General features: G+C 36.6%; 1 protein-coding gene and 1 pseudogene across 1 annotated transcript; one reads left to right on the top strand and one right to left on the bottom strand.

Annotated features, from left to right (window-relative positions):
- Positions 1-4,223: 4,223 nt before the first annotated feature.
- Positions 4,224-5,367, bottom strand: LOC149155138 (non-specific phospholipase C1 pseudogene; annotated as a pseudogene).
- Positions 5,368-11,854: 6,487 nt separating this feature from the next.
- On the top strand, positions 11,855-14,719 carry LOC149155137 (uncharacterized). The gene is made up of 3 exons (XM_089445074.1): positions 11,855-12,151; positions 13,700-14,191; positions 14,354-14,719. The coding sequence occupies exons 1-3, from the start codon at positions 11,986-11,988 to the stop codon at positions 14,380-14,382; spliced, it is 687 nt and encodes a 228-aa protein (XP_089301200.1). The 5' UTR covers positions 11,855-11,985; the 3' UTR covers positions 14,383-14,719.
- Positions 14,720-15,793: the final 1,074 nt, after the last annotated feature.

The following is a 15,793-nucleotide window of genomic DNA, read 5'->3' as shown; positions in this document are numbered from 1 at the left end:
ATATAGTAAACATAGAAGCTACATGTCATGAATGCATATCTTATCGTAAGAGTTTGTACTTCATCGAGAATCACCAAGAAATTCTAATACCCTCTCAAGATAGTTATAATAACACTTGTTATTTCATGCATCCATCAACCATATAGCAACTTATCAAAACGTGTCAAGAGCCATAGATAGAATATATCATATAACCAACATATAAACAAAATGGAAACCATGGAAAATCAACCATAAAATCACCAACATAATCACAACAGTGCACATAGATCACAATAGGAAAATATCTCATACTAACGTATAAAAATGTTAACCAAGTCAGAGACTTCCAGGTACCACAAGACCATAGATTTAGTTGAACCAAATCTCTCTTTCATCCAATCACCCCTATGCCACATTCCAAGCATGAATGTGGGGCATAAGGGATAAATCAAACGAAAATCAACCAAGGCTTCTAGAATCCAAACCACCTCAACCCTCAACCATAGTGATCTCACCTATACGATCCAAAAATCACTAACATCAACCACATCGGCTTCTACCCAGGCTGTCCAAGGTTCCAAGAACTAGTAACTAGACCCATAGCTAAATGAGAGCTCCAGAGTGTTTGTTCCAAGTTGTGACTCCAATGACTAGTAACTCAAACCCCAAGGCTCTAGAGAATTTGTCCTAACCTGCAGGCTCCAGGAACTAGTAACTCAACCTAAGTAATTCTAGGGCTCCAAAGTGTTTGTTCCAATCCAAAACCATAGGGAACCTAAGAACCAATCAGAAAAGCAAGTGGAAAACCCACAACACCATAGCTATCTAGGAAATGGCAAGGCAAGGATGAAACCATTTTCAATCTAGGAAAATCACCATGCCAATGACAACACATAACTGAGGAAGCACATGCATATACCATGGATCCAAAAATCAACAAGGAGATCACACATGCAACTTTTTACCTACAAAGTAAGCCTGTTGTAGTTGTTGATCCAACTATCTCCTTGCACTTCCTTGCTTTCCCTTTCTTCCTTCTCCATTTTCATGTGAATGTAGAGTGCTCCAAGCATGCTCCAATAATGCTCTAAGTGTGCAAGAGTGTAAGAGAGCCAAATGCTAAACTGACAAAAGTTGTGCAAAAGTCATGAGTTGATTCTTTGACACCTTTTTATCATTGATATCTCATTTTTCTTCATTTTCCTTCATTTTCCTTTAATTTCCCTTGCATGCAAATCTTTGTCTCTTCATCTTCTTTTCACCTATTTTATTTTATTTTCATAATTAAATGCCATTTATTGTCTCTTTGTGTTTGCCAATGCCTTTGCCAATTTTCATAGCCATTAATAAGTTGCAAGTGATGCCCATTATGATGTTTTAATCACTATTCAGTTTGGAATACGTATGTCATGGCCTTGGTCTTATTTTTATTTGCATGAAAGATCAACCAAGGGATGTTACAATTATACATTGCTATATCTAAATAGAACTAATTAAAAATTAAAAATATTTATTTATTGAATTCATTTAATTAACATTAAAATTTTTAAATTCCATCTTTTCTATTGACAATATATTTTTTTCAATCACTATACATCGCAAAAAAATGTCAGATGTTATACTCTTCTTATTATAATTGAACTCACCACGATCATGAAATAACACATAATCACTAATTTAAAATCACTTTGTTGTTGGTAAATTCGATTGTCCAACACAATGGTTGTAGGTAATGTCCATGCCTTGAATGGATAGAATAAGGAAATTCTTAACTAGGGAAATATATATAGTATGGAAGTAGAAATTTATTTTGTAATGCATTTATACAACATTTAAACCAAGAATTAATGCACAACTCATAAGAAAGGACAAGAGTTAGTGCATTATTAATTCAACTTTGAATCCATTGAATGAAGGAATGAGGGAAAGTCTTGTAGGTGTTTAGCAACTGAAAAGTCAAACACTTTTAGTGACTAAACTATGGGGATTATTTCATAAGGTTCACACAACCTAGAATGACTTGTTGATTATTAACATGGAATAACATCTAGTACCAATAGTGCTTATTTACTAATGTTTCTAGTGACCTAGTAACACAACACTTAATTATTCTCGCCATGCCACTAATCAAGCAATTGGAGGATTGAGCTATGGGTTTCTTCCATCTATTAAATTGAATAAAAAGTAGGTGATGACATATGTTTTATATTATAGGAACATAACACTTATTCTTAGTAATTCATTGACCACATAGATTTTCAATGCACCATAAACATAGAGCATTTTTTTCCATGTAAAGCCCAAATGGAAAAACCATATTTTATGGAGATTTGATTATGTAGGAATTGATTAGAAAAGGGTGGGTTGTACACAGATTGGGTGTAATATTACTCACTGGTAGGTAATTTGCAGATGACTATGGCTTAACAAAAATCCTTTCTCATTATGGGACGAAGTCAATGTCTTATTCTATTATGATCATCAAGCATATTGCTTCCTTCTCTCATCTCTGTTATTTTCTTTCTTCATTTTCTCCTCTTTGTTAAATGCCCCACTTCTTCATCACAACCTTCATTTTGCTACATTGGAAGGTCAACCATCACAATGGTTCAATCCAACTTCTAAGTAAATTTTTGGGATTTTCCTCACTTTGCTGAAAAAAAAATAATTAAAAGTGTATTATAAAATTTACAAAGAAATGGTGTTGAGGATTCAATTCGGGACTTGCCTCCATTCCTTCATTCCTCCCACATGCATACCCATGATACCAAAAACTTTAACATTGTTAAATATCCTTTACAAATACATCTTTTCTCCCTTTGTGATCTTTCAAAATATTTTTGTAAAATTCCTGCTAAATTATTGCAAATTTTACTTATTTTACTTTGGAATCCATTCTAATTGAACTTAATATTTGTAGGATTTCATGTTTATGTTTTCACATTAAATAGAATTTAATTTAGTAGTTGCATTCATAATTTCTACGTTTAATGAAATAGCTATTGAAATATAAAGCAAGGAATTTCAATACAGTAAGAATGATGATATGAGGTAGAACAATATTTTTAGTAGTCGGTACCTCGTAGTAAAGTATTCAAGGCTAAAAAAATGTTTGTTGCACCATATAAGGTTAAATAGGCTAGAGTTCAAAAATCCCCATAAATGAATATGAATAGATTGATATTTTATTCTCTCACACAAATTTTACTTGTTGCTTGATAATAATATACATTTTTATTACTTAATTAATTAATTATTATTTTTTTAATAATAGTTCAAAATAGCAAGGCGTATTCCTTATAACCATACAATATTGTTTTTACATTTTTATTAAAAATATAAATAAATTAAATATAAATATTGAAATTCACATCAAAATATGTAAAAAAAAAAAATTGAGACAAAATATCATTCATATTTTATCTTGGAAAACCTTAAAATACAAAAAGTGTAAACAATTTTCCATATAACTAATTAAAATAAAATTTGTCAAACATATAAAACCAATAAAACTGGTCAACCATATAAAGAAAATTTCAAATATATTAATTTTCAAACATTAAAACTGGTCAACCATATAAAGAAAATTTCAAATATATTAATGTTGAGACATTAAAATAAATCTAAGTTTGAAATATAATCCCAAACCTTTTTTATAAATTAAAAATATTAATGAGCATAATAAATCTTGAGAATCTATTAGTCAACGTAATGAATCCTTACAAAGAATCCAGTAATTGTTTGCTTTCTTACCTCACATACAATCTAAGCTTGAAATATATCCCCATTATAACAGATATTAATTAACATAATAAATCTTGAGAAGATATTAATCAACTTAGTGAATCTTTACCAAGCACCTAGTGATGGTTTAACTTCTTACATCGCATACTAACTCCACATAATTCCTATTCCTTTGATATAAAATTAATTAATAAAATTCGCTATTGCATTCCCATTCCCTTCCTTCAATGACACTATTTATGAAAATAACATTTAACGTATAAATCTTAACCAAAATTAGGGTTAGCGGTTTTAAATTAATGTTGTTCTCAATAACACATATCTGGAAAGAAAAGAGGGCAGGCATAACCGACCGCAACCCACTTTAACATGTAAAATTTATGTTCGGTGCAAAAATTCGTGTATGATGGATGAATTTTAAAGGCACAATGCATAAAAGCAAGGAAGAGAAAAGAAAGAAATAAAATTATTTTAATTTTTATAAGATGAAAGATAGTTTATTGGATAGATTTTTTTTTTTTATCAAAGGAGTTTGTCTTGCTCAGGAAATCGATCTGTAGATTGAATAACTTCTTGACTGTTACAACAATGGATGAATGCTCAAACTGAGACGATGGATATGGTCCGTTAGCCCCATGTACCACTACAACAACAATTTATTTAATATAATACTCAATGTTATGGAAAATAATCAAATTATGGATGAACGGAAGAAGATAGTGCCAAGAGAGACTAAACCTGTTCCTTTGTCAATCCATGGCGAAATTACGATACTGGGTACTCGAACCCCTAAACTGTCGAATTTGAAAAAGAAGGGGTCGAGACCGATAATGTCGTCGGGGCTAGGCATGTCCTTCACAGGTGTGGGAATGTGATCGAAGAATACGCCGTGCTCGTCATAAGTTATAAGGAACAATGTCTCATTCCACTGAGGGCTAGATTTGAGCATCTCGTACACCTCCTTCACGAATTTCTCGCCCTCAGCTACATTGTGCAAAGGATGGTTATCATTGGCGGGGAAGAGCTTCGAATCCATGTAGCGCTGCTCCACAACCACATAATTGGGCAACTTCCCATTCCTGGCATGGGCCTTGAATTGAGCCGATTAGGATTGGAAATAGCTAATATACTTGAGTTTTTTGAGATTTTTGTAGAACAAAGTTGCTGGGATGTTCTGGTAATAAATCTAGAATGACAAACTCGACTCAATTATTGATTCCAAGATGGTTTTCTGTGGTTATCCGTTGGCCAACACCTTAGGGATATTGTTGGTGGCTCCATGGGAAGTCACAAAATGAATGTAGAGTATGTTGGGTTGAGTCAAGGCCGGTACCGAAGCAAACCCGACCGAATACTGCGAAACAACCTCGGGTCTGAAGCCATTCATGACAGTCTGAGACATGTTGGGACCCCGCAAGGAAGTTGCCTGCTAGCAAATCTGTTCATGGGTGCAGGATCTGCGGAGGTGTTCTCAGAGGCAAAAAGCTAGTCTTGTATGGCCTGAAACGAGTGCCTCAGATCTAGATCCATATACTCTATCTCATCTTTGAAGAAAAGACTCACAGAATTGGGATCAGTGGTGGATATGGGATTAGACTCCTGGCCTGTAACCCCATCGATTTGTGGATTTAGCGACTTCATCCATGGCCAAATTCAAAATAATGTGGGCGGGCATCAATTTGTGGACTCAGCCGCTTCATCCACAGCCAAATTCAAATAATGTGGGCGGAAAAATTTCAAAACTTGTTGTGAAAATTCAAATCTCAGTAGTGGTTTAAATTAATTCAATTCACATGTATCATGCGCATGGGGATGATGCATCTCGCATTGGCATAAGTCATGGATCAGTTCACATGTATCATGCACATGGAGATGAGGCATCTCGCATTGGCATAAGTCATGGATATATGATTTACAAGGACATCAACCCAATCCCCGGAAAGTATTTGTCGAAGAAATTATGTCCACGAATTGACAGTCAAAACTGTCGAAATATTAATTTCAACCGCACATTTACTGCAGCGTGGTTTGGCAAAACCACCCAGACTTCCCCGCACCACCGTTCGCAAAAAGTTGTTTTCGTCAGAGGGCCTCCGACACAATCCGTTGCTGCCACGCGTCCAGTGTACAACCATGAAACCGCCAATTCCCCGGACATTAAACTTCGATTAGTTTGTGTGAGTTTGGTGTGCGAAATGTGTCTGATCAAGTCAACGGACCAGGATCTTCTTCAACTTGCATGAACGTTTTTGGTTGACCGCCGGTTCCGTCTGCAAAAGAATTAAATGGAATTTAAACCTGGTTGTAGAAAGTTGGTAAAATATTTAAGTTTTTTATACGGCATATATTTTTTTAACATAGATAAAACGTATTATATCTTTTTGTTTGATATACACATTGTGTGTGTTAAGTTTTTTGTTGGTGTTGGTATTGTAATATGAGAGCTCGCGGCAGCGAAAGAAAAAGGGGGAGCGCATATGTTTGAATGAGGTATGTAGAATATCGCACAGCAGTGCGTAGTGTGAAGCAAGGAGAGTATAAAGAAACCAAGTTGAAATGTAAATCTTGCATGTTGCTCAAACGAGGAGGAAGCATGAAGAATCGTATGGTGTGAGTAAAGAATTTTTTTGGAATGTAATGTAAAATCTTGCTGCATATGTAAAAATTTATTTTTACAGCAGTATATGTAAAATGTTTTCACACCAGTAAATGTAAATGAGGTTTTTACACACCAGCAGTGTAAAATCTCAGGAGGAGACAAAGTTTTATTTTTGATTGGTTGAATGTATTTTTGGTAAAACCCTCTGAGTGAAAGAGGAAGAAATATGTATCAGGCATTTTTATTTTAATGAATACAAGCATTTTCTGGGTATGTAATACTCTGTTCTCAGAATTTTTTTTTAAGCTTCCCTGTGCAAAAGATCCTGTGGAGAGAGAAACAGAGCATTGCCTCTGTGTTGAGTTTTATTTGTGTGTTTTTGGGATTTTACCAGAAAAATCCCCAACAGTGGACCAGAGTGTGTTTCCAAGGATAGCAGTAGCTAAGACATCCAAAGAAGCATGGAAAACCCTCAAGACAGCCTATCAAGGCATGGAGAAGGTGAAGACAGCAAAACGACAGTAGCTAAGGAAAGATTTTGAGAACCTGTACATGAAGGAGTCAGACAATATTGACTTATTTTTCACACATGTGATTGGTTTGGTCACACAGATAAGGACTCATGGAGAAACTCTTGAAGAAAGAAGAATTGTGGAGAAAATATTGAGGGTCCTACCCTCAATGTTTGATGTGATTGTCACCACCATAGAAGAGACAAAGGATCTCTCAAACTTTTCAGTTGATGAACTTCATGCATCACTGATAACACATGAGCAGAGGTTGAGCAGAAATGAAAACTCATCTCTAGAGCAAGCCTTCAAGACCCAGATGTCCTTTGGAAGAGGAAGAGGTCAAGGCAGAGGAAACAAGAGAGGAAGAGGCAGAAGCCAGAACAGAGGTGGAAGGAACAATCCAGAAAATGCTCAAGGAAGAGGCAACAATCCAAATCAGAACCAAGGCTAAGGTAGCAGTCAACAAAGAGGACAACATCATGCTCAAGGGAAAAGGTATGAAAAATCCAATTTCCAATGTTATTACTGTAAAAACTATGGGCATTATGCCAATGAACGTAGGAAGAAGCAGCATGATATGAGTAATAAACCAAATGCAAATGTCACTAGAGAAAACATCAGTCGAGATAATGTGTTGTTAGCTTGTAACATGGCTAAAACAAACAATGAAGACATATGGTTTTTAGACTCAGGTTGCAGCAACCATATGACAGGAAACTTAGCCCTGTTTTCTGCCCTAGATAAAAATTTGAAATCAGAAGTCACATTAGGAACTGATAGCAAAATTTTTGTTATGGGAAAAGGAGAGGTAAAAATATTTACAAAGAAAGGTGAGAAGAAAACCATAGCAGATGTCTACTATGTTCCTGGAATGAGATGTAACCTCTTGAGTATTGGACAACTTGTCCATAAGGGGTACAATGTTTTCTTTGAGAATGATGTATGCACCATCATGGATAGAGCACCCAACAAATGATGCATTGCTGAAGTGAAGATAACAAGGAACATGATGTTTCCTCTCAGAATAAGGGCAGATTTGAAAAACAAAGAAGTAATTGCAGCAGTTACCCAAGAGGCTTTCCAAAGCGTACCAAAGGATGAAAATTGGTTGTGGCACTTGAGATTTGGACATCTCAACTTTGGAGGTCTTAACTTGTTGAGCAGAAAAGGGATGGTAAGAGGATTACCATTGATAGAGAAACCGAACAGCCTTTGTGAAGGTTGCATATTGGGTAAAGAACACAGAGAAAGTTTTCTATCAGGGAAAAGCATAAGGGCAACGACACCCTTAGAGATTGTCCACTCAGATTTATGTGGACCGATGCAAAATCCATCACTAGCAGGAAGTCAATATTTTCTAACATTCATTGATGATTTCACCAGATAGACTTGGGCTTATTTCCTTAAGAACAAAAGTGAAGTGTTTGAAAAATTTCGAAATTTCAACGCACTTGTAGAAAATCAAAGTGGACTGCTCATCAAAGTTTTGAGAACTGACAGAGGAGGTGAGTACATCTCCAAGGAATTCCTATGGTTTTGTAGAGAAAATGGGATTCATAAGCAATTTACAGCTAGGTACACCCCACAGCAAAATGGAGTTGCTGAAAGGAAGAACAGGACCATCATGGATATGGCGAGGAGCATGTTGAAGGCAAAGCATTTGCCAAATGATTATTGGGCTGAAGCCGTACATTGTGCAATATATATTTTCAATAGGTGTCCTACAAAAGCAGTGATGAACAAAGTGCCGGAAGAAGCGTGGAGTGGGAGAAAGCAAGGTGTCACCCACTTGAAAGTTTTTGGATGTGTGGCCTATGCACACATTCTGGATCAGCTAAGGAGGAAGTTGGACAGCAAAGGGGAGAAATGTATTTTCATTGGATATAGTGAGGAATCCAAAGCTTACAGGTTGTATATCCCATCCACCAAGAAGTTTTTTGTCAGCAGAGATGTTCAGTTCATTGAGGAGGAAGCTTGGGATGGAAGCATAGAGAAAACAGTGAAAGTTAAAAACTGTTTGTCTCATGATGAAGATGATGAGGAGGTGGATGAAATACATCCCCAAACAACAGCGCCAACACAAGGACAGCAAGGAACACCCTTGAGAATAAATGAAAGTGCTTCTCCACGTACACCACAAGGAGGAAATTCAAGTGCATCTTCAAGCACTTGCACACCAAATGAAAGAGGTAAGAAATTCAGAAACATAAGTGATATTTATGATTAAGGAATGAATTCCTTGTTTGATTTGTATTTTCATGTTGATGACCCTATTCATTTCAAAGATACTATTAAAGATAAGAAATGGATAGAAGCTATGGATGAGGAGATCAATGCCATAGAGAGAAACAAGACATGGGACTTGGTTGAGCTACCAAAAGGTAAGGAAGTCATTGGATTTAAATGGGTCTACAAGACCAAGAGTAATGCTGAAGGCAAAATAGAAAGACACAAGGAAAGGCTTGTTGTCAAGGGATACAAGCAGCAGTATGGGAGAGACTATGAGGAGACTTTCGCACCGGTTGGAAGAATGGAAACCGTGAGAGCAGTGCTATCCATAGCAGCTCTAAACAAGTGGAAAGTTTATCAAATGGATGTGAAGTTAGCATTCGTAAATGGAGTGTTAAAGGAAGAGGTTTACATTCAACAACCTCTAGGCTATGAGAAGAAAGGTGAAGAGCACAAAGTGTGCAGATTGAAAAAAGCTCTTTATGGGCTGAAGCAAGCGCCAAGAGCATGGTACAGTAGGATAGATTCCTATCTACTGGAGAATGGATTTGACAAATGTGAGGGAGAACCCACAGTCTACATCAAAGAAAAGGATGGTAAATTGCTAATTGTTGTGTTATATGTTGATGATGTTATTTTTATAGGTAATGATGACTACCTCATTGAACAATTCAAAACAGTCATGAAAGAAGAATTTGAAATGACTGACATGGGTTTGCTGAGATACTTCTTAGGAATAGAAGTAGATCAAAATTAAAATAGAATTTTTATCTCACAGGCAAAATATGTAAATGAAGTGTTGGACAAATTTAATATGCAAGAATGCAAGGCAGCAATCACTCCCACAGTAATGGGATTAAAACTCAGCAAAGAGGACAGCAACAAGGATTTTGATCCTAGTTTGTACAAGAGCATAGTTGGCAGCCTTATGTATTTAACTGCAACTAGGCCTGACATAATGTTTGCTGTTAGTTTAATTTCCAGATTCATGGAGAGGCCAAAGGAAGCACATTGGCAGGCAACAAAAAGAATTATGAGGTATGTTAAAGGTACTAAAAGATTTGGCATTTTATATACTACTTCAGAATGTTCAGATTTAGTTGGATACACTGATAGTGATTGGGCTGGAAGTGTAGATGATCGGAAAAACACTTCCGGTTATGTTTTTTACATGGGTTCAGGAGCCATTTCATGGGCTTCTAAGAAGCAGTCCATTGTAGCACTGTCTACAGCAGAGGCAGAATATGTGGCAGCTACAGCAGCAACATGTCAAGTAGTTTGGATGAGAAGAATGTTGAGGAGCTTAGGCCAAGAGCAGGCAAAAGCAACGGTGATTTTTTGTGACAATAGCTCAGCTATTGCATTATCCAAGAATTTGGTGTTTCATAAGAGAACGAAACACATTGACACAAGGTTTCATTACATCAGGGAATTGGTGAGCAATGGAGAAATTGTCTTAGAACATTGCAGGACTCAGGAACAGGTTGCAGACATTTTGACAAAGCCATTGGACTAGAAAAGCTTTGAATTTTTGAGGAAATGTTTGGGTATGACTGATAACCCAGCAGTTGAAATTAAAGGGGAGTGTTGAAATATTAATTTCAACCGCACATTTACTGCAGCGTGGTTTGGCAAAACCACCCAGAGTTCCCCACACCACCATTCGCAAAAAGTTGTTTTCGTCAGAGGGCCTCCGACACAATCCGTTGCTGCCACGCGTCCAGTGTACAACCATGAAACCGCCAATTCCCCAGACATTAAACTTCGATTGGTTTGTGTGAGTTTGGTGTGCGAAATGTGTCCAATCAAGTCAACAGACCAGGATCTTCTTGAAATTGCATGAATGTTTTTGGTTGACCGTCGGTTCTATCTGCAAAAGAATTAAATGGAATTTAAACCTGGTCGTAAAAAGTTGGTAAAATATTTAAGTTTTTTATACGGCATATATTTTTTTAACATAGATAAAACGTATTATATCTTTTTGTTTGATATACACATTGTGTGTGTTAAGTTTTTTTGTTCGTGTTGGTATTGGCATATATTTTTTTAACATAGATAAAATGTATTATATCTTTTTGTTTGATATACACATTGTGTGTGTTAAGTTTTTTGTTGGTGTTGGTATTGTAATATGGGGAGCGCATATGTTTGGATGAGGTATGTAGAATATGGCACAGCAGTGCGTAGTGTGAAGTAAGGAGAGTATAAAGAAACCAAGTTGAAATGTAAATCTTGCATATTGCTCAAACGAGGAGGAAGCATGAAGAATCGTATGGTGTGAGTAAAGATTTTTTTTGAATGTAATGTAAAATCTTGCTGCATATGTAAAAATTTATTTTTACAGCAGTATATGTAAAATGTTTTCACACCCGTAAATGTAAATGAGGTTTTTAAACACTGTAAAATCTGAGGAGGAGACAGAGTTTTATTTTTGATTGGTTGAATGTACTTTTGGTAAAACCCTAGTGAAAGAGGAAGAAATATCTATCAAACATTTTTATTTTCATGAATACAAGCATTTTCTGGGTATGTAATACTTTGTTCTCAGAATTTTTTTTTAAGCTTCCCTGTGCAAAAGATCCTGTGGAGAGAGAAAAACAGAGCATTGCCTCTGTGTTGAATTTTATTTGTGTGTTTTTGGGATTTTACCAGAAAAATCCCCAACAAAAAGTGATGTTAGAATCCTTCTCCAAAAGCGTCCTTAAAAAGTGTATTAATGGGGCTATAGAGGTGGAAATAGGCCTTGCCACCAGGTCTTGCCACCACATGTTGTCATCTTGTGGGAAGACTTCAGTTAACCGAGTCAATATCTATCCCCACAAAACCAAATTTTGATCTTGGATTCAACTCCCAGAGGTGCGCGATAAGAATATAAATCAAGGATCCCCCATCCTCTAGAGTGCAAACACAGCAGCAACAATGGTGTCAGCTGCTGGAGCTCTAGATTCCGAGGGTGGGAAAGGGCAAGAGGCCATGGAGGCCATGGATATGGATAGTTCGAAGCCAACGAAGAAGATTCCCAGAAACAAGTTTGTGATTGCATATGCAGTTTTGGCCTCCACCATCTCAATTCTGTTCGGCTACGGTATGTTTGGAGTACTTGATTGGAATAGACGACCGATCAGATGGTCTGGATATGACAAGTTTGGCAAATTTTACAGTGTTTATTGTGTTTATATAACTGTCAATATTTATTTCATCAGGCTCTTTGCATTTTTATTCTGTGCATACTGAACTTATTTCGGCAGTTTACTTCTGTTGTTGCTGTACTTGTCCCATAAGAGTTTTTCCTGCTCTGTTTGTTCTGGTTCATATATAGTACATACTTTCGATGCTCATTTCTTCAGCCTTCTTTGTATATATTCTATGTATACTGTCAATACTCATTTCTTAAGCCTTATTTTGTCTTTTATCTACGTATACCGTTAATACTCATTTTAATAGTCCCAGTTTGGTAGTTTTTCTTTAATAGTCCCAGTTTGGTAGTTTTTCTTTATATTTCTTATTTGAATTAAGTATGTTTTGGAAAAAAAAATTATGATTTAATTTTGAAATGGGTTATCTGAGAATATATGCTGGCTCATCACTGTTATTCAAGGAAAACCATTCTACCTGTAATTACCAGTTAAGAGAGTCTAGAAAGAGAAAAACAGAAAAGACTGTCAAATACCTCTCAACAGTTAACACTAAATTTTTTTGTTAACGACTCCACCTGTAATTACCCACTAAGAGTCTACAAGGAGAAAAGTTGTCAAGACTGTCAAATACCTCTAAATCTTCAGCAGTCAGGGCTGCCAAATACCTCTAAATCTTCAGCAGTTAACATATTTTCTTGAGTCTAATTTTTTTTGGTTAATTTTTTTCATAAATATATTTACGATTTTTTCGAGTTCGAATAAGTGGTTGGCAAGGGTACTACTGTAACGGCTTAGATTCAAAGTTGATGCAAAGCCCTTTGTGTGTAGAGAAAATGTGAATTTCAACTGTTTCCATGCTTTCAGCTAGACCATTTTCTTTTGTATTTCTCCCGTGCATATTGTTCCTACTTACTTTTTTATTTTTCACAGGTTTTTGAATTTAGGATTGATGGAGGCAAGGGCGTTGCCATAGAAACAATTTAGGATTAAAGCTGGCGTAGAGTCGTTTTAGGTTTAAAGCTGGTGTATAGTCGTTTTTAAGAAAATATATTATAAGTTACTGTGATCGATTTTTCCGAGTTCAATAAACTTTAACATATTTTCCAGGGTAAAGGGTAAAGGTTAACAGCCAAGAGAATAAAGGTTAATAGTTAAGAGTGTGAGTTTGTATGAAGTAGTCGGTGCAGAAGAGTCCGGTATAGTTAGAGTATGCATAATTTCATATTTACTAAATTTGGTATTTATATATTTGTAACTGGGTCATTGTAATAAAAAACAAGAAAAAACTAGCCCAGTAAGTAGATGTATATGAGAGAATCAAGTATGGGAGAATCAAGAGTGATTAAGCAGCAGCTAACCATTTTGTGTTTATTTGTTCTTTCCTCCTCTGGCTTTCCAACCGGCATGAAACTCATCTTTTTCTTTCAACATTTTTTTGGATGATCAATTTGCATTTCTGAACTATACTAAATATAATTACTTCTTGATATTCTCAGTTGGAATGGGGCCTGTTAACTGGGTGCTGGGAGCCGAGATTTTCCCTCTTAGACTCCGGGCCAAGGCGGCCAGCCTTGGGGTGGCCGTTGAACGAGGCATGAGTGGGGTGGTCTCAATGACATTTCTCAGCATTTCCAAAGCAATGACTGTGCCTAGAACGTTCTACCTCTTCTTAGCTGTTTCGGCTCTCTGTTCAATCTTCATATACTTCTGTGTTCCGAAAACGAAAGGCAAAACCTTGGAAGAGATTGTGGAATCTTTCCACGTGAAACCTCAGGAATCTTCAGACGAAATGGCAACAGATCCGTCAGAGCTTGAGCATGGTAACAGGAGGGGTATTCAAGTGAAAGGAGGGGTAGTAACAGGAGGGGTATTAACAGGAGGGGCAGTAACAGCAGCAGGAGGGGCAGCAGGAGGGGCAGTAACAGGAGGGGCAGTAACAGGATGGCTAGTAATAGGAGGGGTATTAACAGGAGGGGCAGTAACAGGAGGTGCAGTAACAGGAGGGGCAGGACGGGCAGGAGGGGCAGTAGCAGGAGGGGCAGTAACAGGAAGGGTAGTAATACGAGGGGTATTAACAGGAGGGGCAGTAACAGGAGGGGCAGTAACAGGAGAGGCAGGAGGGGCAGTAACAGGAGAGGTAGTAACAGGAGAGGCAGTAACAGGAGGGGTATTCCAGTGAAAGCAGAAACAGCCGTATCATGAACGGATTCTACTGAAAACTACGATATATTTTATATGACCCTGGTATGTCCGAAGCTGCAGGATAAAGAAAAGGGAAAATAGTTTGTCATATGTAGTCCATAGGGTTTGTGTATGTTTAAGTGCAAGTTGATGTAATGCATATTGTCGTTACTTACTTTTTTCTTGATTGTTTTGAATTTATTATGGGTGGTCGTACGATTCGGATTCAGTCTCAACCACAGATGAAAAAAGTTAAAGGCTAACCATTTCTATCAATGTATACGAGATCTATATTTACGATTTTCCAATAAGAGCCACGTTTAAATGAGTGTAAACCCATGTTTTATGATTGGTAAAAAATCTACGAGATCTACATTTATGATTTTTCAAGAAGAGTCGTGTTTAAAGAAGAGTCACGTTTAAATTAGTGCAAACCCATTTTTTTTTTAATGATTTGTCAAAAATACCCAATTTGGAGGACTCAATTCAATGTACTTCATCGGATTTGGGCTGAGATCACAGCCCGGCAAGCCATGTTTAAATTAGTGTAAACCCATCTTTTTTATGATTTGTCAAAAATCTACGAAGTCTACATTTACGACGTGATTCGCCCCTTTAGCCCCAGCTTTCCGGGTCCGCAAGCCCAACTAATTCTCATAAATAATCGAATATATAAGGAAAGGGAGTCGTTACCATGTCTTGCTTAAGGCTTTCACTTACTCAATGGAACCTACACTATGGACTACCAGCAGTACAACTAAGCTTGATTAACCGATTAACAAGGCTAGACAAGAGTTAGACGTGTTGATAGACAGAGTGTGGCTGGGGCATAGAGACTAACCTAGAAGAAGCTTAAGTAGGGTGGATTCTAATAGTCTCTGTTGTTCCAACTAAGAAATATAAATCTAAAGATTCTTAATCTAAATCTAAATCTTTTGATTAAACCTAGTTCAAATAGTCTCTCTAAAAAGAATACGTTTATGATACAGTGATAAGAAGTTAAGTTACGACACCCCCTTTACTTGAGGATTCAGACGCCCACAGGCCAAAGGTGCTGGGAATTAGGAAACTCTAAAGAAGAGCCGTGTTTGAATTAGTCCAAACCCACTTTTTTAATGATTTGTCAGAAATCCCCACTCTCATGGGCTCAAACCAATGTACTTAATCCAATTTAGGGCTCAATCCAATGTACTTCATCCCACTTGGGCTGAGATGACAACCAAGCGAACTAAATACAAATGTAAACTCTATTAGCAAAAGTAAATAGATTGAGATATTAAAAAAGTTAAAGGCAACGCATGTTAAGAATTTTCATGTCTTTTTTTAATTTATGGGGTAGCTGTTAAATTTACACTTCTGTAATTAGTTATTATAATAGATATATATTGTTATAATAATATTAAATAAAG

The sequence above is a fragment of the Pinus tabuliformis genome, chromosome 9 (assembly GCF_031772625.1).
Source record: "Pinus tabuliformis cultivar Carrire ecotype Pingquan chromosome 9, CPIR1, whole genome shotgun sequence".
Taxonomy (NCBI): Eukaryota; Viridiplantae; Streptophyta; class Pinopsida; order Pinales; family Pinaceae; genus Pinus; species Pinus tabuliformis.
Note: the sequence above shows the minus strand (reverse complement) of the source record. Positions and strands in the feature narration are given on the sequence as shown.